The sequence below is a fragment of the Cervus canadensis genome, chromosome 1 (assembly GCF_019320065.1).
Source record: "Cervus canadensis isolate Bull #8, Minnesota chromosome 1, ASM1932006v1, whole genome shotgun sequence".
Taxonomy (NCBI): domain Eukaryota; kingdom Metazoa; phylum Chordata; class Mammalia; order Artiodactyla; family Cervidae; genus Cervus; species Cervus canadensis.
This window is the reverse complement of record NC_057386.1, coordinates 70,670,161-70,694,251: the sequence shown is the minus strand read 5'-3', so window position 1 is coordinate 70,694,251 and position 24,091 is coordinate 70,670,161. Positions and strand designations below refer to the sequence as shown.

General features: G+C 38.9%; 1 protein-coding gene across 5 annotated transcripts in view; it reads right to left on the bottom strand.

Moving 5' to 3' along the window:
• Nucleotides 1–24,091, bottom strand: part of SLC10A7 (solute carrier family 10 member 7) — a 288,285-nt gene that overhangs the window by 250,332 nt on the left and 13,862 nt on the right. For all 5 annotated transcript variants that reach the window (XM_043485048.1, XM_043485037.1, XM_043485028.1 and 2 more), the window contains exons 3-4: nt 21,925–22,061; nt 13,362–13,437 (exon numbers count right to left, since the gene is read on the bottom strand). In XM_043485048.1, the coding sequence (XP_043340983.1) occupies nt 13,362–13,437; nt 21,925–22,061 (213 nt within the window). The remainder of the gene's footprint in view (nt 1–13,361; nt 13,438–21,924; nt 22,062–24,091) is intronic.

The window sequence follows — 24,091 nt, the reverse complement described above, 5'->3', positions numbered from 1 at the left end:
CCTGCCCAGAATTAGGAAATGAAGGTATAAATAATCAAATTTTCTATACTATGATATAACAAATATGAACATTAATCAAATAAGATTAACTAAGAAAAAAGTTATGAATTTGTAGTTGTTTAGACTAGTGTTTCCTCAAAATCACTAATGGACCCAGGGTACCTCCATAAAAAAGGAAGTCTGATTATTAAAATGTAACAACAATAGAAATAAATCAAATTATTAAAAAATTTTGTTATTCATAACATATGCAAACAATCTGATATTGAAAAATAACTAGATAACAAATGTCCAGTGTTTATGAAGAACTGTTCAAAGGACACATGGAACCTGATTGTTTCTGTGGTCTGTTTGTTAGTTGGAATGGAACTGGGGTGGTTTTCCAGGCTTTACACTTTAGAGGAAACATCCTACAACAAGCCTGTTCAATCCCCTTTATCTGGTTCTAAATTCCCAAAGCAATCTTTCCATAACTAATTCGACTTCCTGTGCCCTTTAATGCCCAGAGGGAGTAATCTTGGATATCTAAAATGAATATTCCATATTATGGTAACAAATATTTATATAAAAGTGTTGAGGACCTATGATACCAACTAACAAACTGGAATTACCCAGTTTGTTACATTTATTTAAAAACCTGCCATCTTGTAAATTTATTTAAATCCCATCCTCCTTATGTTGCAATTTATGGTTTATGTTTTATATCACTTACTCAACTGAAAATTATATGAAGATACTATAATATAGGAAGCTATAATAAGCATTCAACATATATTTTGAGTGATTAATGAATAGAGTAAATGAATGCATATAGATGGCCAACAGACACATGAAAAGATGTCCAACATCACTAATGATTAGAGAAATGTAAATCAAAACTATAATGATCTCACACCAGTCAGAATAGATATCATCAAAATATCTACAAACAATAAATGCTGGAAAGGATGTGGAGAGAAGAGAACCCTCCTACACTGTTGGCAGGAATGTAAGCTGTTATAACCACTATGGAGAACAGTATGGAGGTTCCTTAAGAAAATAAAAATAGAGCTACCAGATGACCCTGCAATCCCACTCTTGGGCATGTATCCAGAAAGAAAAAAACATGATCTGAAAGGATACATGCACTCCAATGTTCACTACAGCTGTTTACAATAGCCAAGACATGGAAGCAACCTAATGTCCATTGATAGAGGAATGGGTAAAGAAGATGTGGTACATATGTACGGTGGAATATTACTAAGCCATTAAAAAGAAGGAAGTAATGCCATTGGCAGCAACATAGGTGGACCTAGACAGTGTCATACTGAGTGAAAAATCAGATAGAGGAGAAACATCATATGACATCCCTCATATGTGGAATCTAAAAAGAAATGACACAAATGAACTCACTTACAAAACAAATAAAATATGCACAGACTTAGAAAACAAGCTTAAGGTTTCTGGGAGGGAAGGAATAGTTAGGGAGTTTGGGATGGTCATATACACACAGCTATATTTAAAGTGGATAGCCAACAAAGACCTACTGTATAGCATGTGAAACTCTGCTCAATGTTACGTGGCAGCCTGGATGGGAGCGGGTTTGGGACAGAATGGATACAAGTATATGTATGGCTGAGTCCCTTCATTGTTCAGCTGAAAGTATCACAACATTGTTAAGCAGCTATACCCCAATACAAAATAATACGTTCAAAAGAAAAAAAAAAATAGAGCAAATGAATGAACTTAGAGCAAACTTTGAGGAAGCAATGATAATGACTCACTTAAACTAGGTGATTTCACCAGTGACAAACCTCTACAACGAGGATAATGCTGATGTCTGCTTGATACATTCCCTCACAATTTGTAAGTACTTCTGCATATGATTTCATGAGATCCTTGTAAGCAATCCTATGAAATAAGGATGCAAATACTATTGCGCCTCAAATGAGAAAACCAAGGCTCAGAGAGATCCAGGGCTTACCTGGTGACCACTACTGGGTGAGCAATGGCAAAAGGAGGAATCAAACACCTGCTCTGATTTCCTAGCAAGTGTACCCTTGGCTAAAAGGTCAGCACAGGTGGTGATGCTGAGCCTCAGCACATTACTGGTGTTGTTTAAGTACTTCTTACCCACGATCAGGACTGGTCCTTGGATCTGAGGAAGAGTTGGACCCAAAGATGGAGGTCAAAAGACTTCATCTATGGAAAGAGTCAGAAACAGGAATCTGGCGATGTGGAACAGGGTGTTTCGAGATCAGGTCCCTGAAAGACTCTCCCATTCATGTGGGGGAGGAGCTAGATAAGAAAAGGAGAGATGAGAGATGTAGGAACAGAATGAGGAAAGAAGAAGGTTAGGGAGGGAAAAGGAAGTTGGAGGCAAGTAGACATAGTGTCACAGGTTGTAGTCAGGTCACGGAAGATGAGAACTGAGAACTGGCCCCTGCATTTGGTGAACAGATTCTATGGCCAACCATTGAGAGGACTCATTTGGTTAGAGTGGTAGAAAAGGAAGACAATTCGAGAGGCATTAAGGTATGAGGAATTCTAATTCGAGGCATGAAGGAATTCTAAGTTACACAAAGAATCTTGGGAAATCGAGATATGTTTCAAGCCAGTTGTATAGCAGGTTCAAACAAACACAGTTAACTCTTTCAAGGGCTCCTTAGAATGCTAACCCAATCCAGAAAATGAGACTAAAGTTAAAAGGTAGAAATGGAAGATGTATATGGACATGGAATTCCTTGCGGCTATGACTTCTGTTCTTTCATCTGTCTAAGAGGAAACACTGTTACCATTTCCCAAAGAGCATAGGAGGCTGGAGAGTTCAGTTTAGTTCAATTCAGTCACTCAATGGTATCTGACTCTTTGTGACCCCATGGACTGCAGCACACCAGGCTTCCCTGTCCATCACCAACTCCCAGAGTTAACTCAAATTCATATCCATTGAGTCAGTGATGCCATCCAACCATCTCATCCTCTGCCATCCCCTTCTCCTCCTGCCTTCAATCTTTCCCAGCATCTGGGTCTTTTCCATTGAGTCAGTTCTTCACATCAGGTGGCCAAAGTATTGGAGTTTCAGCTTCAGCATCAGTCCTTCCAATGAATATTCAGGACTTATTTCCTTTAGGATGGACTGGTTGGATCTCCTTGCAGTCCAAGGGACTCTCAAGAGTCTTCTCCAATACCACAGTTTAAAAGCATCACTTCTTCAGCACTCAGCTTTCTTTACAGTTCAACTCTCACATCCATACTTGACTACTGGAAAAAACATAGCCTTAACTAGATGGACGTTTGTTGGCAAAGTAATGTCTCTGCTTTTTAATATGCTGTCTACGTTGGTCATAACTTTTCTTCCAAGGAGTAAGGGTCTTTTAGTTTCATGGCTGCAGTCACCATCTGCAGTGATTTTGGAGCCCCAAAAATGGCTGGAGCGTAGAAAGTACAAACAGGCCAGCTTGCTAGAGTGCTTAACATTGACAGCCATTTTCAGGCTGTACAAGATTGCTCCAGAAAACCATTAAACTCTCACTCCAAGCAAAGGAAGTGTGTGTGTACTAAGCCACTTCAGTTGAGTCCCACTCTTTGCAATCTCTCATCTTCCAGGCTCCTCTCTCCATGGGATTCTGTAGGCAAGAATACTGGAGTGTGTTGCCATGTCCTCCTCCAGGGGATTCTCTAGACCCAGGGATTGAACCTGTGTCTCCTGTGTCGCCTGCAGTAGCAGGCAAGTTCTTTACCACTAGTGCTATGTGGGAAGCCCAGCAAAGGCAGTGATCAAGCCCATTTCACAGAAGAGAACGGCAAGGCACACAGAAGTCCAGTGACAGCTGAAGCTGAGACAGTGACTGACAGATCAGATTTCCTTCTCACTTCAAGTCTTCTCTCTGCTGATCAGATCCACTCTAAAGGCCTTTATAAATGTTTCAGTGAATCTTAACTTCATGCATTGGATTAGCAAGATCAACTCCCTACTGATAATGCAAAATAACCCTGAAATGTTTCATGCCTTGCTGATCAGCCAGAAATTGAACTTTCCGGCTCCGTTTGGGCGGTGATGATCTTGATCTTTCACCTCTAGCAAAAATCTTCTCATAGCTATAATTTTTAAGTTCATAATGAATGCTTCATTTGCTTTCCAAGCAGATAGAAAACCTTTTTTAAATACACTCAGACTGCCATGACCTTCGTCAATGACTTAAAGAGTTCACCACATGCAATAATTTCCTTTGCTTAGGAGACACTCTTAAGTTTTCTTTGAAGAGATTTGGGCAATAACCCTATTGCTGAAATTAAGTGTGCATGCACGCGCACGTGCACACACACACACACACACACACACACACACACACACACTTTCAACTTGTCACCTTTGTACCATACCTGAAATCAAAACTTTTCTTTAAATGTACTTAGAATTCTGCATGACTATCAAAGGGTTCTAAAATCCTTCAGCCTGCTAACTAAAATACAATAAATCTATTTATAGTAAAAGAAGCACACCATCTTGACTAAACAAACAGACTCCCTAAATGCCTACAGGAACAATCACAGTCCAGATCCCAAATGGAACTGCAGGCTGCCACACAGCTGAAGGAGGCTGAATTCATTTGGGGTACCTCTTGGAATTTTTTTAAACTAAAAAAGGAAAACAGTGATTTTAATGATATGGGACAATGTAAAGCCATTCCAGTCTGTTTTGCCTATTTTTGTGAGGTTTATAGCATGAAATAGAGGTTTTGAATAGTGTAACATCACACTCCATGAAAGCTTTCTGGAAGGCAGGCCCCGGATCTTAATCTCCTTTCTGACTCCCTATGGTAAAAGGCACCGTCTACATGAAGAGGGTGCTAAACTACTGTTGACTATCATATTCTATTTCTGAAGCTGAATGGTGGGCACAGTGGTGTTTATTATTATGCCTTAAACTGTACATATGTTTTATGTACTTTCTGTCGGTACGCTATTTCATAATTTTAATAAAGGAAAGAAAGAAGAAGGAGGAAAATCCTGAGGCCTATCAACTATACATTTTAATTCAATAGGTCTAAAGTGGAGATAAGGGATTTTCTTTTTTTTTTCTAATCACCCCAGGTAATGCAGATGTGGGCGATCTATAGAATTCACTTTGAGAGACAAAAAAATAAACAAACCAACATAAATAACATGCCTATAATTAATATACTGCTATTAGTGGTGAAGCTGTCTTATTTTCATGGTTCAAATTATCAGGTTTAGCCTTAACGCAGAGAACAAAGTATTTAACGTAAAATATTACTCTCAGATATGCTTAGAAATTTCTTCCTAACTTGCTCTGATTTGTCTCTAATTTATAATGCTTTTCATTTCTTTTTTTCCTTCAAATATCTGAGGGAAGAAATCCCTGATTATATTTCTCTCCTACTTGGTTCATTGCCCAGACTCACACAATTTTACAAAGTTATGCAGCTCTGGAAATTTACTCAGGAATTAAGACCTCATATTTACTTCACATTTTGAGGAATGGCTTTTAGCTGAATCCTTCCCTACTTCAGCTTGCAAAAAAATGAAATACCGAGGTACAACAGTGGATCTTTCCCCAAACTTATCCCTCTTGCTTTTTCATTAAACAACAGTGTAAGTGTCAAATGAAATAAAAATACCTCTGTAACAACAACATGAAAACCACATAATACTTTCTCTCCAAACTCAGGAAATCATTTTCCAGTTTTGTTTTTTTTTTAAAGAAACTTCTTTAAGAAATCCCTGTGGTAGTTACTAAAAGGTAGAAGTTACTCAAACTTGAGTGCAATGATTCTCTTAGCAAATCCTATAAGGCTTAAAACCTATGTAAGACTTTTGGAGAAAAAAAAACCATGTCTTTCACCACCAAAATTTACATTTGGAACAGAAAAGTATATAGTTTTAAACCAAAAAAAAAAAAAGAAAGAAAATGTGTTTATTCTATGTCTCACAAGTTAGAATAGAAGAGAGAACATTTTTATCTATCTTCTTTTTTATACCTGATGATGAAAATAGGGTTCACCAAGTCATCACTTTCTCTATCATTCAAAAAAGGAACTAAAACTTCATGCACACACATACATACACACACATAACCACCATCACCACCAATCAGACCATGTGAATAGCACATACTACAACCCTGGAGTTTGAAAAATCACATTTAAAACACTGGAATGAATAAATAACAATCACAAAAAAGAAGCTAACCAAGTTTCTAATATTTAAATGAAAGCAGTTTAAAATGTAAAAGCCACAGAATAAGACTGTCAGTCAGCTACACCCTTAAACAGTCTCACTCTAATACTTAAAGGGTATGCTGGCATTCTAGCATACATGCATTGCTCTGCACATACATTGAGTTCCCACTGCCACTAAAATGATTATAGTTGGCTCACTGAAACAACAACAATCTAAGTTATCAAAACAGAAATTGTTCTTTAATTTTAACAAAAAGTAATAAGCCTAGTCTCACCAAAGTACATGAGGTGAGTTTCAGAGATTCAATAACTTTCAATTCATGACAAAACCTTTTCTGTAACCAACAGTCTTATGGAAAAGGCATTTACAATGAGAGGTAACATATAAGTAACAGAAAAAAATTCCTCCTAAATTATATAACAACTTTATGAAATAAAATGAACAGAATCATTTCAAATGACACTATTGTATCTGTATACATCCCCCAAATCATTAAATACAAACAGGCTACACAGTTACACATTTTAACCCATGAAAGCATATGCTAAACCCAAGTATAAGTATTAAAGATGTATATATAAGTATGTGAGAGTATAAAGTAAATGTCAAGAAATAACAGAATCTAGAAGGAAAAATATTTTCTTCCATGTACAAACACTGCGAAGGATGGTCGATTGGAAAGAACAGGGCAATGTGGAAATGTACCCCAGTCCATGTACTCGTGTGGGTACAGAGCCGCTGCGTACAAGGCAGAGCGGACAATCACAGTGAACGGAATCGAAACCTTCACCCAGCGGCACCTGACACTGGACTCAGCTTTTGGATCTTCTCATTCACAGGCACCAGAAATTTCTCCTTTTATTCTTAGATAAGGTTTTACTAATATAAAGTACAAAAGATCAAGCTTCCCTTACATTTATTTCAACAAAAGTCTACCTTCAGTTACCTTATAACAGTATTTTCAGTTCAGTTCAGTTCAGTCGCTCAGTCCTGTCAGACTCTTTGTGACCGCAGGAATGTAGCATGCCAGGCTTCCCTGTCTATCACCAACTCCCGGAGCTTACTCAAACTCATGTCCATCAAGTGATGAATGGGGGGTAATGATGGTGAAACCATTCAACCATCTCATCCTCTGTTGTCCCCTTCTCCTCCTGCCTTCAATCTTTCCCAGCATCTGGGTCTTTTCCATTGAGTCTGTTCGTCACATCAGGTAGCCACAGTATTGGAGTTTCAGCTTCAGCATCAGTCCTTCCAATGAATATTCAGGACTGATTTCCTCTAGGATGGACTGGTTGGATCTCCTTGCAGTCCAGGGACTCTCAAGAGTCTTCTCCAACACCACAGCTCAAAAGCATCAATTCTTTGGCACTCAGCTTTCTTTATAGTCCAGCTCTCACATTCATACGTGACTACTGGAAAACCCAGAGCTTTGACTAGATGGACCGTTATTGGCAAAGTAATGTCTCTGCTTTTTAACATGCTGTCTAGGTTGGTCATAGCTTTTCTTCTAAGTTGCAAGCGTCTTTTAATTTCATGGCTGCAGTCACCATCTGCAGTGATTTTGGAGCCCTAGAAAAGAAAGTCTGCCACTGTTTCCATTGTTTCCCCATCTATTTGCCATGAAGTGATGGGACCAGGTGCCAGGATCTTAGTTTTCTGAATGTAGAGTTTTAAGCCAACTTTTTCACTGTCCTCTTTCACTTTCATCAAGAGCTCTTTAGTTCCTCTTTGCTTTCTGCTACAAGGGTGGTGTCATCTGCATATCTGAGGTTATTGATATTTCTCCCGGAAATCTTGATTCCAGCTTGTGCTTCATCCTGCCCAGCATTTCTCATGATGTACTCTGCATATAAGTTAAATAAGCAGGGTGACAATATACAGCCTTGATGTACTCCTTTCCCTATTTGGAACCAGTCTGTTGTTCCATGTCCAGTACTAACTGTTGTTTCTACACCTGCATACAGATTTCTCAAGAGGCAGATCAGGTGGTCTGGTATTTCTATCTCTCCACAGTTTGCTGTAACCCACATAGTCAAAGGTTTTGGCATAGGCAATAAAGCAGAAACAGATGTTTTTCTGGGACTCTCTTGCTTTATCTATGATCCAACAGATGTTGGCAATTTGATCTCTGGTTCCTCTGCCTTTTCTAAATCCAGGTTGAACATCTGGAAGTTCACAGTTCATGTACTGTTGAAGCCTGGCTTGGAGAATTTTGAGCATTACTTTACTAACATGTGAGATGAGTGTGACTGTGTGGTAGTTTGAGCATCCTTTGGCATTGGCTTTCTTTGGGATTAGAATGAAAACTGACCTTTTCCAGTCCTATGGCCACTGCTGAGTTTTCCAAATTTGCTGACATATTGAGTGAAGCACTTGCACAGCATCATCTTTTAGGATTTGAAATAGCTCAGCCAGAATTCCATCAGCCCCACTAGCTTTGTTCATAGTGATGCTTCCTAAGGCCCACTTGACTTTGCATTCCAGGATGTCTGGTTCTAGGTGAGTAATCACACCATTGTGGTTATCCGGGTCATGAAGACCTTTTTTGTATAGTTCTTCTGTGTATTCTTGCCACCTCTTCTTAATATCTTCTGCTTCTGTTAGGTCCACTGCATTTCTGTTCTTTATTGAGCCCATCTTTGCATCAAATGTTCTCTTGGTAACTCTACTCTTCTTGAAGAGATCTCTAGTGTTTCTCATTCTATTGTTTTCTTCTTTTTCTTTGCACTGATCACTGAGGAAGGCTTTCTTATCTCTCCTTGCTATTCTTTGGAATTCTCCATTCAAATGGGTATATCTTTCCTTTTCTCCTTTGCTTTTTGCGTCTCTTCTTTTCTCAGCTATTTGTAAGGCCTCCTCAGACAGCCATTTTGCCTTTTTGCCTTTCTTTTTCTTGGGGATGGTCTTGATCCCTGTCTCCTGTACAATGTCATGAACCTCCATCCATAGTTCTTCAGGCACTCTGTCTATCAGATCTAATCCCTTGAATCTATTTGTCACTTCCATTGTATAATCGTAAGGGATTTGATTTAGATCATACCTGAATGGTCTAGTGGATTTTCTTACTTTCTTCAATTAATTTTAGAAAGGCTTAAAACGTAAAATTATCTAATATCTTTATGCAGATCATCTTCTCCCATAATCTCATATAAAAATCAGAGTCTGTTCACTTCATATCAGAAGATATGACCAAACTGGACTTTGCAAGCTTCTTTTCTGAAGCTCAGTGTTCAATATTTGTGAACAATTACGTCTTACTCTCCAGGACTTCAAAAATTCTTGACAATCATGAAACTGCATAATAAGCATTAAAGAACTAGACCAATGATGTTAGAAGACAGGGGAGATGTTCATAAATTCAATATTACTAATATGCAACATTAATGTAAATAACTTAAATATCTACTGGGGAATGAACATGTAGATACACATTCAAATGCTATATGTTAATGTCAAGAAAATGAGTGATCTTTGAACTTCTGCCAAAAGCCATTTGAGAAAGAAAAGGTTTTTAAGGGAATCACATTAGAAAGAGATAAATGACACTGTTAAACAAATTAACACTTTCCTCAAAATCTTTCAAGGCAATAGATAGATAATCATAGCAGGCTCTAATCCAAGACTTCGTAACTTCCCTACCTCACTAATTATGTGGCAACTGTAAGAATCTCTTGGCATAATGAGATGTTGGTTAAATCCAATTATCTGCCAATTCCATTTCTACACTTAGAGAAAACACAATCCATGACGCCTGGCTTCACTTTCCAGGCAGGGCTCGATCTCTGCCAGGTCCTTGGTGCTGCCTGGCCACACTACCATCCTCTCCAGGGGACTCCCTCTCATCTACATGGCAATTCCACATTTTCTCCTCTCATCTGAAACAAGAATAACATTTACCCCCACCCTCATTTTCATGTGCTATGAAAAAATAAAAGCTATCAGAAGACAACTCCCAAGTGTCCCCCTTAACCCATTTACACGGATCTATAGCCAGGCACTCTGTCTTCCCTCCTGTTATTGTGACTAAATGGTCTAAGTTCCTACTGAAGCTCATATAACCCAACATCACTCTCTCCCCCTTGATCAGATAAATTGCTCCAGCACTCTCTCTTAAATCCACAGCTCCCTCTCCACTGTACAGTATCCATCATGATAGAAAATGCTGTCCTTTCTGAAAGAGTAAATCTTGACCACACATCCCTCTCTAAAAATAGCCCCATTTCTCTATTCCTTTTTATCACAAAGGACATCATAACCATGGTCTATACTTCTTGTCTCTAATTCTTCTCTTCCTGTTTTCCTTACGCCTACTCCAAACAAGCTTTTGCACCTGCCCTCTACCAAAACCACTCTGTTAAAGGTTAACAGTAACCTCTGCATAGCTTAATTTAGTTGTAAATTCTCAGAATTCATTTACACAACTCACATCAGCAGAATCTGTCATGCATGCATGCTAAGGCGCTTCAGTCACGTCCGACTCTTTGGGACCCTACACCAGGTTCCTCTGCCTATGGGTTCTCCAGGCAAGCATACTACAGTGGATTGCCATGCCCTCCTCCAGGGGATCTTCCCTACCCAGTGATCGAACCCAAGTCTCTTAAGTCTCCTGCATTGGCAGACAGGTTCTTTACCACCAGAGCCATCTGGGAACCACTGGTGTCAGAATCTGACACCACTCATCATATCCTCCACCTTCAAACCCCTTCTTCACCTGGCTTCCTGGATACTATGCTCTCTTGTTTTTCTTTGAGTCTCATTAATTAACTCTCTCTGTTTTGCCTTTGCTTGTTATTCCTCATTGCCTTAACCTCTTAATGTTGGAGGGTCCCCAGGCTCAATCCTTGAAACTTTGCTCTTTTCTGTCTATGGAATCTCATACACAATCTTGGCTTTAAATATCATTTATTCATTGATGATGCCCTAATTTCCGTCTCCAGGTTTAGGCCACTCCCTCAACTCTCAACCCTTGTATCTATAATTGTTCACTGACATCTTCAATTGGATATGTAATAGGCATCTCAACATATAAAAAAAAATAAGTTCTCCATGTTCACAATGTGGCTGACACTGTAAGTGTTCATCAGTCCAGCTCCCCTCTCCTTGAGGGCGCAGGAATATGGTAAGGCCACACGACTTGTTCTGGCCAATGTAATGTGAGCAGAAGCACCACGTGTCACTTCCAACCCAACATGAAAAGTCCATTTGTGATTCTCTAATCTCTCCGTCTCTGTTATGGCAAAGCTCAAAAGCATTGTGCTCCATCCAGATGATGTATCTTCAAAACATAAGCCTCCACTAACCAGGTTTCCTTAGTAATGGCAAAGATCTTCCCACTCACCCACATGGGACAGGTACCATTAGCAACAAATAACCCTTTATGCTTAACTGAGATTTTGCAGTTCTTAGTTGTCACAGTATACTGTGGCTACCAGACTAAACAACCCCACATATCTGCTGTCACATAGCACTCTTCTCCACCTCAGCAAACTCCATCCTTTCAGCTGCTCAGTCAAAAGCCTTTAAGTCACTCTTGACCCTTTCTTTCTCTGACACCCCACATCCAATGCATCAGCATATCCTGTGCCTTCAAAATACATTATGGAAAAACCCAAATGAACTTTTTGGCCAACTCAATAAATACAGAATCTAACCACCTATTAGTTTCTCCACCACCATTCTGCTCTTCAAAAGACACTGGTTAGAAAATGAAAGACAAACCAGACTGGGAAAAATATTTACAAAGCATATATATATATATATATATATATATACATACATATACACACACACACACACACACACACACACATATATATATAAAATGAAGGTCTTGTATCCAGAATATAGAAAATTCTCAAGGCTCACCAATAAGAAAGCAAAACACTCAATTTTGTAAAAAGCAAAATTTTAGTAGACATCTCCCAAAAGAAGACATAGATAACAAATAAGCACATGGAAAGATAAAAATGCTCACCATTATTAGTCACTGGGTAATGCAAATTAAATAAAAATCACAATGAGCATGGGATGTAAGAGAGACTCAAAAGGGAAGGGATATATGTACACCCATGGCTGATTCATGTCTATATATGGCAGAAACCAACACAATTGTAAAGCAATTATCCCCCAATTAAAAATACATATATCCTGCCTCATTCAAGAGCATTCTTCCCCTGGACTACCTTGGTGGTCGAATGGTTAAGAATCCACCTGCCAACGCAGGGGACACAGGTTCAATCCCTGGTCTGGGAAGATCCCGCATGCTGCAGGGCAACTAAGTCTGTGTGCCTCGACTCCTGACCGCGAGTTCCAAAGCCCGAAAGCCGTAACTACTCAGCCCTGAGCTGAAACTACTGAAGCCCAGGCACCTAGAGCCCATGCTCTGCAACAAGAGAAGCCACCGCAACGAGAAGCCCAAGCACCACAACTAGGGAACTGCCCCTGCTCGCCGCAACTAGAGAAAGTCCACGCAGCAACAGAGACCCAGCGCGGCCAAAAATAAATTAATTAATTTAAAAATTTTAAAATTTGTATTCTTTTCTGAATGATAAAATATCAGGAGAAATAAGCGACTACAAAGCAGAGTTCCTCAGTACAAAGTCGTAGGGCCTCTCAGCCAAGAAGAACCACCTATAAGTAGCTCCCAAAATGGACTACTGCCATCCCGATACTTAAGCACTCCTCTCTGGCTATGGTTCCCTAGGAGTTGGATAATTTCTTTGAACTCATCTTAGAAACCTGGCCTCATTTCTCCTTTTTAAATATCATCTTCACCTGCCATTAAACTTATACTGACCCTTTTCCCATGAACATAGCTTGCCCTAAATTTTTTTAAGAACTGAGGAATGGCCATAGCAGGTGTCCTCAGTTCACGAGTCTTGGATGTAAAAGTCCCTTGGCTTGGATTCCTTGTCCTCTGTCTCCTCATTTCTCACTGAAGTAGAAAAATCACAGTCTATCTCTGTTTCATTCACCTCCCTTGCTTTTCTCCTTGAAATCCTAAATTCCACTCATTATTGTCAATTTTAGCCTTTTTCTAACACATGAATCTACCCGCTTCTTTCATAAGCTGCTATAGTTATGCATTTTCTGTGATGTGATTCTTTTTTCATAAAATAAAATATAAAATAAAAGGATAGCACCCACTCATGTTTAAAAAAGCTAGCCCCATGACTCACCTCGTTCCCACCAACTGCCTTGGTTAATATCACCGCAGAAGACACAGGGGGAGGCATGCAACCTACTGTCTGCAACCTGAAATAGAAAACAAAAAGCAATTATAAGTAGGTTTCTTTTTTTTTTTCCAATTATAAAATTTTCACTACATTCATTCTAAAACAGCAGAGCTGGGAGAATGCTTATTGGTGCACACGTCCTGTCAAATTCAGACAATTCTATATGAGCCAACATGGCTTAGTAGAAACTCTCACTCCACTCCACAGATTTGAGTGATCTCATTTTTAAAATTATTTTAAGCTCTTTACAACTCAAAAAACAGTCAGATTATGGTGAGTGTAGTCATTGAAAATAACCAAAATGGTTTATCATTTGGTAAGTGTATATAAGCTTAGTTATTTTCAGGTATCTTTTCCTTATATGTTTTATAGGAAGGCTTTTGGCAAAAGTAAAACTTTAAAACCTCTCGCAGGGCTTCCATGGTGGCTCAGTGGTAAAGAATCCAAATGTCAATGGAAGAGACATAGGTTCGATCCCTGATCTGGGAAGATTCCACATGCTGTGGAGCATCTAAGCTCATGTGCCACAACTATTGAGCCCTTGCTCGCGAGCCTGGGAGCCAAAACTACTGTGCCCACATGCCGCAACTACTGAAGCCTGAATACCCTAGAGCTTGGAACAAGAGCCAATACTGCAATGAGACATCCAGGTACCTCAACTAGACAGTAGCATCCATCACCAAAACTAGAGAAAAACCTCAGCAGCAACAAAGACCCAGTTTAACCAAAAATAAATAAATAAATTTATATATATATATTTTTTAAAAAAAACCTCTTGCAAAGTTCAAATGTATTTAACAAAAACACAAGCTTACATTTGCTAATTCTTTTCCACAAAACAGAAATCCTGAAACTGTCATCTCCTAAAAGACATTTTCATTTTGCTATAATATTATTGTAAAAATAGGCATGACACAATCATTTACTGCAAGGAAATCCAACCAGTCCATCCTAAAGGAAATCAGTCCTGAATATTCATTGGAAGGACTGATGCTGAAGCTGAAACTCCAATACTTCGGCCACTTGATGCAAAGAACTGACTCACTGGAAGAGAACCTGATGCTAGGAAAGACTGAAGGCAGGAGGAGAAGGGGACGACAGAGGATGAGATCATTGGATGGACACGAGTTTGAGTAAGCTCCGAGAGTTAGTGATGGGCAGGGAAGCCTGGTGTGCTGCAGTTCATGGGTTCACAAAGTGTCGGACATGACTGAATGACTGAACTGAACTGAATCATATACTTCTTAGATTCAGACCCTGTAGTAAACCCTAGCGTCTATTCTAAATTTGGTCCTTATTCATTATGTACATATACCCCAGATTGTAATTAGAAGTCTATTCTCTTAGTTTAGAATAGAAAAATATATTGCATCACAAGCAAATGAAATTATGAGTAGTAAACCCAAATATTAAAGATAAAAAAAAACATTATTCAGCATTCATACAGAATATACATTCTGGGGACAAGGAGAAACTGGCCCAACTAAAGTGGAAAATTTATACAAGGAATCAAGGACACAGAGTACCTGAATAATATTTGAATGTAGGATCACAGGTGATTTTTTATTCTCTTTTGTAATAATGTACTATCTAATATTTACAAATGAACTTATATTAGCTCTCAAATAAGAAAAAATAAAAGTTTTCATTAATTTTTACTGAAGACTTAAGAAAAATCCTTATATAGAATTTCAGTTCAATTCACATGAATACAGCACTTTTTTTTCTTTCTTTTTTTTTGGCCATGCCACGTGGCTTATGGGATCATAGTTCCCATACCAGGGATTGAACCTGGGCCCTTAGCAGCAAAAGCATAGAATCCTATCCACTAGACCACCAGGGAATCTTCAAATATGGTCTTCCTTTGAGGTCTGTTTTCCCAAGTGATGTTCAAATAGTGTCTGATTATGAATTTCCAATCTCTCACCCTTTCTCGTGATCATCACCAAGAACATCACTAACACTTACTAGGCTTTTACCATTTGTAACACATACTGTTCTAGACAATAGACACTTTACATATTTATCCCTCAAGAGTATTTAAGATAAATACTACCATTCTTTTTCTGAAAACTGAAGAAAGGAGTTAAGTAATACAACCAAACTCACAAAACTGCCTATCCAGGATTAAGTTATTCCTGAGTCCAGGGACAACGACTTTAGCAAAGCCTGTTCCTCCAGCCTCTGCCTTCTATATTCCTTGCCACCAATACTAGTGATAAGCCCTCTCAGGTATTTTCAATCTTTCTAACTTTTTCTATCTTTCCCTCTCTTCTGGCTCCTTCCCTTCTATGTACAAAGGAGGAGAGTTCTCATCTCAAAAGATAAAACAAAACACTAACCTATACATTGAATATATATGCTTTCTATAGGTAGGATACTACAAAAGGGTATTTAAAAAAAAAAAAGTATAAGGCATGATTTCTGCCTTCTAGGAGGTAAGACCGTCAACACACAAATGTAGATAACGAACCTCAAAATTAGTATTGTTTCCGCAAGATGTAGTCCTACCTGTATCACTGTGGCTCACTGCTGTGCTCCACTTACTTGACCGCAAAGCTCATTCTCTCTCTACTCCCCTGGAATCTGACTTATGACCCTCCTAGCAAAAGTGTATGTGCATGTGCATGCTCAGTCTTGTCTGACTCTTTGCAACCCCATGGACTGCAGTCCACCAGGCTCCTCAGTTCATGGGATTCTCCAGGCAAGAATACTGGAGTAGGTTGCCATTTCCTCCTCCAGGGGATCTTCCCGTCCCAGGGGTCAAATCCAAGTCTCCCATGGATCCTGAATTGGTGGGCGGATTCTTTACCACTTGAGCCACTGGGAAGCCCCTCTAGTAAAAGCAGTAACCTTATAAATCACCAGCAATCTCCCAATCACAAAATTCAACATCCTTTTCCTTATATTCATTCTTCTTACCTCCTTGCCTCTCAAAGCACCCTATTCTCTTGGTTATCATAGTACAGCATCTTTCTAATTTACCTTGTGTTTTAAACAAGCCCATTCAAGTGTTCTGCTGGCTACTCCTGTCTTCTCAATCTTATTTTCAAATCTGAATGGGTAAGAATACTTAAAAATTTCTATTGCTACACCCAGCGTCCATTCCCAATCTGTACATTGCTGCCTATGACTACCACCTTAAACTAAACATGTCTAATACGGAGTTTACGTATTCTCTAAGAAATTGATTTTGCCTCTCAATTAACTTATCTCTGTCAATGGATCAGTTTTCTCCTAATGAACTAGCTTGAAACTTTGGAGTTAAGTGGAGCTCTACTTACTCTTAATAAATCAATCAATTATCACAACCAATTTTCCACTGTTTTCCATGACTGTTGTCATCATCCCCCTTCAGATGCTTTTTTGCCCAAGTCTAGACATTTCTAAATGCCTACTCAGTGCTCTCTATACCTCCACTCTTTCCTTTTAACACAAAAAGATAAGGGAGTATGTATTCAGAATACACTTATTTCAGTGATTTAAACAGGATCCTGATACAAGAGTCTGCAACGCCCTCTAGTTAACATACTAAGTGTGTACTCTCAAAATGGGAGGGGCCAGGAGAAAAAAATGAGTGAGGAAAACTTTCTCTAAGTGAGGCAGACTAAGTCTGTACTCCTTTCAGTTCAATATCCTGAGCTGCGAATTGTATGCTTTTATTTATTTAGCATATGGAGATTACAAACTCTACTCTGCCTACATACCCAGGACAATCTGAGACTATCAGATAATCTTCCTTAATGACCACTCTTCAGCGTGTGGTCTCTTGTTTACCACTTTTAAGAACTCTCCATCATCCACAGATTTAAACTCAAACTCTTCATATGAGTGAAGTGAAGTCGCTCAGTCGTATCCGACTCTTCGCGACCCCATGGACTGCAGCCCACCAGGCTCCTCCATCCATGGGAGTGTCCAGGCAAGAGCACCGGAGTGGGGTGCCACTGCCTTCTCCAGATCAGTAGGTTCCAGCTTTTGCAGCTTGACCTTAAGGAAACTTTTTATCTTTGTCTTCCACTAATGCTTCATGTTTGAATTCTCTACTTTAGAGGTGCACAATCCATGCTGAAATTCTTCCCCTCAGTTCAGTACAGTCACTCAGTCATGTCTGACTCTTTGTGAGCACATGGACTGCAGCACTCCAGGCTTCCCAGTCCTTCATCAACTCTCGGAGCTTGCTCAAACTCACATCCATCAAGTCGGTGATACAATCCAACCATCTCATCCTCTGTCGTCCCCTCTTCCTCCTGCCTTCAGTCTTTCCCAGCTTCAGGGTCTTTTCTAATGAGTCAGTTCTTCACATCAGGTGGTCAAAAATTTGGAGTTTTAGCTTCAGCATCAGTCCTTCCAATGAATATTGAGAACTGATTTCCTTTAGGATGAACTGGTTGGATCTCCTTGCAGCCCAAGGGACTCTCAAGAGTCTTCTCCAACACCACAGTTCAAAAGCATCAGTTCTTCAGTCCTCAGCTTTCTTTACAGTCAAACTCTCACATCCATACATGACCACTGGAAAAACCATAGCTTTGACTAGATGGACCTTTATTGGCAAAGTAATGTCTCTGCTTTTTAATATGCTGTCTACGTTAGTCACAGCTTTTCTTCCAAGAGCAAGCATCTTTTAATTTCATGGCTGCAGTCACCACCTGTAGTGATTTTGGAGCCCCCCAAAATAAAGTCAGCCACTGTTTCTCCATCTGTTTGCCATGAAGTGATGGGACTGGATGCCATGATCTTAGTTTTCTGAACACTGAGTTTTAAGCCAGCTTTTTCACTCTCCTCTTTCACTTTCATCAAGAGGCTCTTTAGTTCCTCTTTGCTTTCTGCCATAAGGATTGTGTCATCTGCATATCTGAGGCTATTGATATTTCTCCCAGCAATCTTGATTCCAGCTTGTGCTTCAGCCAGCCCAGCATTTCTCTTGATGTACTCTGTATATAAGTCAAATAAGCAGGGTGACAATATACAACCTTGATGTACTTCTTTCCCAATTTGAAACCAGTCCCTTTTTCCAAGCCTGGTTCTAACTGTTGCTTCTTGACCTGCATACAGATTTCTCAGGAGGCAGGTCAGGTGGTCTGGTATTCTCAACTCTTTAAAAATTTTCCACAGTTTGTTGCAATCTACACAGTCAAAGGATTTGATGTAGTCAATAAAGTAGAAGTAGATGTTTTTCTGGAACTCTCTTGCTTTTTCTATGATCCAGCAATGTTGGCAATTTGATCTCTGGCTCCTCTGCCTTTTCTAAATCCAGCTTAAACACCTGGAAACTGGTTCACATACTGCTGAAGCCTAACTTAGAGAATTTTGAGCATTACTTTGGTAGCATGTGAGATGAGTATGGATATAAGAGTTGGACTATAAAGAAAGCCGAGCACCGAAGAATTGATGCTTTTGAACTGTGGTGTTGGAGAAGACTCTTGAGAGTCCTTTGAACTGCAAGGAGATCCAACCAGTCCATCCTAGAGGAAATCAGTCCTGAATATTAATTGGAAGGACTGATGCTGAAGCTGAAACTCCAATACTGTGTCCACCTGATGTGAAGAGCTGACTCATTGGAAAAGACCCTGATGCTGAGAAAGACTGAAGGAGAGAGGAGAAGGGGACAACAGAAGATGAGATGGTTGGATGGCATCACCAACTCAATGGACATGAGTTTGAGTAAACTCCAGGAGTTGGTGATGGACAGGGAGGCCTGGTGTGCTCCAGTCCATGGGGTCGCAGAGTCGGACACAACTGAGTAACTGAACTGAACTAAGTGCAATTGTGCAGTAGTTTGAGCATTCTTTGGCATTGCCTTTCTTTAGGATTTGAATGAAAACTGATCTTTTCCAGTCCTGTGGCCACTGCTGAGTTTTCCAAATTTGCTGGCATATTGAGTGCAGCACTTTCCCAGCATCATCTTTTAGGATTTGAAATAGCTCAGCTGCAATCCCATCACCTCCACTCGCTTTGTTCATAGTGATGCTTCCTAAGGTCCACTTGACTTCCCATTCCAGGATGTCTGGCCTTCTTCCCTTATAACTGGTTATACTTATCTAACAAATCACAAGCTAGACCATTTTGATTGGCTACTATTTTATGTATGTATATATATATATATATATATATCTCCTACGTGCATGCATGTTAAGTCTCGTCAGTTATGTCCAAATCTTTGTGATTCCATTGACAGTAAGTCTACCAGGCTCCTCTGTCCATGGGCAATCTCCAGGCAAGAATACTGGAGTGGGTTGCCATGCCCTCCTCCAGGGGATCTTCCCAACCCAGGGACCAAACCCGCATTTTTTAAGTCTCCCGCACTGGCAGGTGGGTTCTTTATCACTGGCATCACCTGGGAAGCCCCATATGTCCTACATATCCAACTAAACTGAAAGTTCCCTGAATACAAGGAAAATGTTAGTCTTTTCCAATTTCTTGAGTGTTCTATGAAGGGCAGATACTCCATAAATACTAGGTTTTCTTTCTTTTTTTTTTTTGACCATACTGTGCAGCACATGGGATATCTCAGTTTCCCATCTGGGGATCAAACTCATGCCCCCTGCATTGAAAGTGCAGAATCTTAACCACTGGACCACCAAGGAAGTCCCAAATACTGAATCTTAATAAGCATCATACATTGTTGCTCTAAAATGATGTCATATTTATGTAGCATTTTATAATTTCTGGTGAAATTTTATATCATTCTCCAAAACTCAATTAAAACAGCACCCTTGGTTCCCCCTCTTGTCCTAACCTTTCTCCCCCAACTAAGTAAATGATGCCACCAATAACCCAGTAGCTCACACCCCAAATCTAGATGTCATCCTTGACTCCTCCCTGTCCTTCTCTCTCTACATCCTATCCACCCATGGGTTCTGAGAGCTCTAATTTTAAAACATAATCTCCATATATCCATCTCTTTCTATGGTACTGCTACCTCACCACACTAACATCCAAGCTGGTCCCCTAGCTTTCTCTCAGGCCCTTCTACTATCTGTTCTCCTAGAAGAATCATTTGCAGTACAAATCAGAACCACATCACTCTCTTATTTAAATCCCTTCAGTAGCTTCCCAAAATAAAAACTGAATGATTTTCCATAGCCTACAAAGCTCTATGGGAAGGGTCCTGTCCACCTTTCCAACCCTAAGTCATATTACTCATCCTCTATGTCATTAGGCTTTGGTCATCAATGTCACTTTCCTGACTCTAGAACACACAAGGCTTGTTCCAGCCCTTACACACTCTAATTTCTTTGCCTAGAACATTCTACCCCTAGAACTCTGCAGTGTAAATTAATCACCAGTCTATCCTCTCAACCATTTTCAACCATATCATACAGTTTTACTTCATATCATTTATCTTTATCTTGATCACGTATTTACTTGTTTACTGACAATCACACCCAGAGTGTCCTTGACAAGCAAAACTAACTGGCACTTGCCAATTTTGTTCACTGTTGTTTGTCCAATACCTATAATAATTCCTAGCACATAATAGGAGCTAAATAAATAGTGCATAAATGAATGAATAACTGATCTCAATTGATATCCCCAAAATCATTATTAAGCAGGCAATAAAAATATGATTATCCTCATTTTATAATTATAAAACAGCTTCCCTGGTAGCTCAGTTGGTAAAGAATCTGCCTACAGTTCAGGAGACCTGGGTTCAATCCCTGGGTTGGGAAGATTCCCCGGAGAAGGAAATGGCAAACCACTCTAATATTCTTGCCTGGAAAATCCCATGGACAGAGGAGCTTGATGGGCTACAGTCCATGGGATCGCAAGAATCGGACACGACTTAGCAACTAAACCACCACCATAATTACAAAACAGGGAAACTGAGGTTTCAGACTATTAAATGACTTTCCTTAAAGTCACATAGCAAGATAGGAATAAGATTAAAATGCAAATCTTTAGGCCTGGAGTTCAGTATTTAAGCTGTTATATTATGATGCTAAAATGTGGCTAGTTTTAAACCACTTCAAATAATTTTTAAGTCATTTAATACTTTTAACAAACATGGCAACATTTTTAATGGGAAACTAGATCATAACAAAAATCTACTGGTAATTCAATTATCCTATCAAACATAAAACAGAGCAAGTGAAAAAGTAAATGTTTGTCCCCTCTATGTATTTTTTATTTCCTATATATTTTTAAAAACACATAGTATTTAGTAAGATATAGAATGCAAAAGTTAAAGCACCCAACTTACAGCCTACATTACACACACAAACAGATCTTACATCCTCTAGCACCTTCCATTTTTCTCCCAACAGAAAACTGTCGCTCCTGGAACTATAAGATTAAGTAAAAGTGTATCTTTTAAGATTCGGTTATAAAATTCTCTAATGAACTTCCTTCATGAAACACTATCACTTTTAGGAATAATAATAATGTTAAAAGTGTTTGTGTTTCCTTATATCACACATAAGGCCTTTCATATACAGTTGCCACAGAAATGATAACGTCACTAAAGATGCCCCATTAAAAGTGGACCCTTCAAAATATTTAAACATACCCTTTTAAAAGCCATTCATTGATGGGTGTGATTGATAAAAGCTGAAGAAAAAGCCATACTGCTGCTGGGAAGAATGCAAGTGTAAAGATCTGAATAAAAAGATGTAGTTTTATATGCACCAAAGCACTTGTCAGCTCCTGTGAAAATGAAGGACACAAAATAACAATGGTAAGAAAACTATTTCTGAAGAGAGATTGCTGCCAAAACAACATCACATGAATTAGGCTTTTTTAATTGAGATATAGTTAACATACAATGTTGTACTAGTTTTAGGCATACAACATGATGATTCATTGTGTGTACTGCAAAATGATCACCACAGTTAAGTCTAGTTAATATTTATCAATTTGGAGTTATTTCACAGCTAAATTTTTTACCTATAAGCATACACATAAGAGATAGACTTTAAGGAAAAAAAACTCTTCATGGTAATTATATTTTTATATAAAACTTATCAAACATTCTCATTTTTTTCAAATATAATACAACATAACAATTTAGATTCATAAAATTCTGGAATAGGACTAAGCTAACTACCTTAACACTAGCATAGATTTCAGAATTGCTGATACTATAAACAAACACATAGGATGCTACAGAAAAACCCACACAAACTTTTTGGCTAACTCAAAAGGACAAAATCTGGTTTAAAAATTTTGGCAGGACCTAGCATTTTAACTAAATTTGATACCCTCTATTCATTACACCAGACCTGGCAAGGCCTCAACTTGGCAAGATGTTACTAAATCTACACACAAATCATAATTTTTAACAATGTTTTTCCCAATAATATTCTATAACTCCAAAGGGCTCTTTCCCCAAAATCTACTCACTAGATTTTTTTTTAAATGGGACTAGTAGTACCTTTTTATTATGTGAATACATATAATACAAAATAAGAAAACTATAAACCAGTATTTCTTTACTCACTAGATTTCTCTATTAACATTTACTGAATAGCAGAGTTCTGTGCCATGCTCTGAGCTTGCCATTTTAATGTATGTTACCTCATCTAATCCTGACAACAACTCTATTAGGAAGATATTATCCGATGAGAAAATTGAGGTTTTCTGACATGCTATCAAACGCATGAATTCCTGTTTCTACCACCAAGTCACACCACTGCCCCAAGAGGGAAAAGATGTACATGAAAACATGACATACCAGGAATAAGTTGTGAGTCTCACAGCTGCAAAAGGATATAACAGTAAACTCTGGGATTTCAATACATACAAACTAACAAGCATTTACATTTGAATTTCTTTGAGTTATGTGGTTATTCAGAGGACATGAAACAAATTCAGAAAGTAATAGAAAACATGTAAAACATGCAGTCATTAAAACACATTCAAAGATGCCAGAGTCACTGGTTATAAACTTAGCACTGCAATGTCCCCCACTTTCCCTAGTTCAAGTTAAGTCATGACGTGGCCTCAGAGACATTAGTCAAAGTTTACGGTGTAGTAAACAGTAGGTTAATGCAGGCTCATTCATTGATCACCACTTTCTGCCATCTGTCTCATCAGCTCCTACCCTACATCTCTCTATGTGAAGACATACTGGGAGACATGTAGACTCAATCTCAAGACATCTCTAAAGGCACAGGCATCCATGGAACTCCTGGCAAACTGGATCTAACAGAGAACAACACTGGGCTGGCCGGAAGCCACACTGTGTGCCCAGATCAGAGCTCACGTAAAAGGAGGCATCTTACAATGAACCGGAAGTTTCACCCAAGAAAAAACTTAGGCACCAGCAGCTGGAAGAATTCTCAGTAGTCTTGAAACCAAATCTCACTCAAACACACTCAGAGGGACTCTACAAATACGAAATAACTATTAGTGGGTTTTTTATTTTTAAAAAATTAAAATGACTAGCCAGAATGCAGTAAACAAAGGTATTTGTATATACTTCTCATAGGAATATAAAACGCTTTAACCTTTCTGAAAAGTAACTTGGGAGAGTATCTCAAGGACTATAATATGACTCATATTCCTGCATTTCAAAATGTTTTGGCTAGGCATTTCACCTAAGGATATAAAAAGTGGTTACAAGCATTTATATCTAGAAAGGGCTGATAGAGCATTATCTATTACAGTAAAATCAGGAAACAACATATATGTCCAAAAGTGGGAGAAAAACTAATGACTTCAGGTGGCAACAGAGT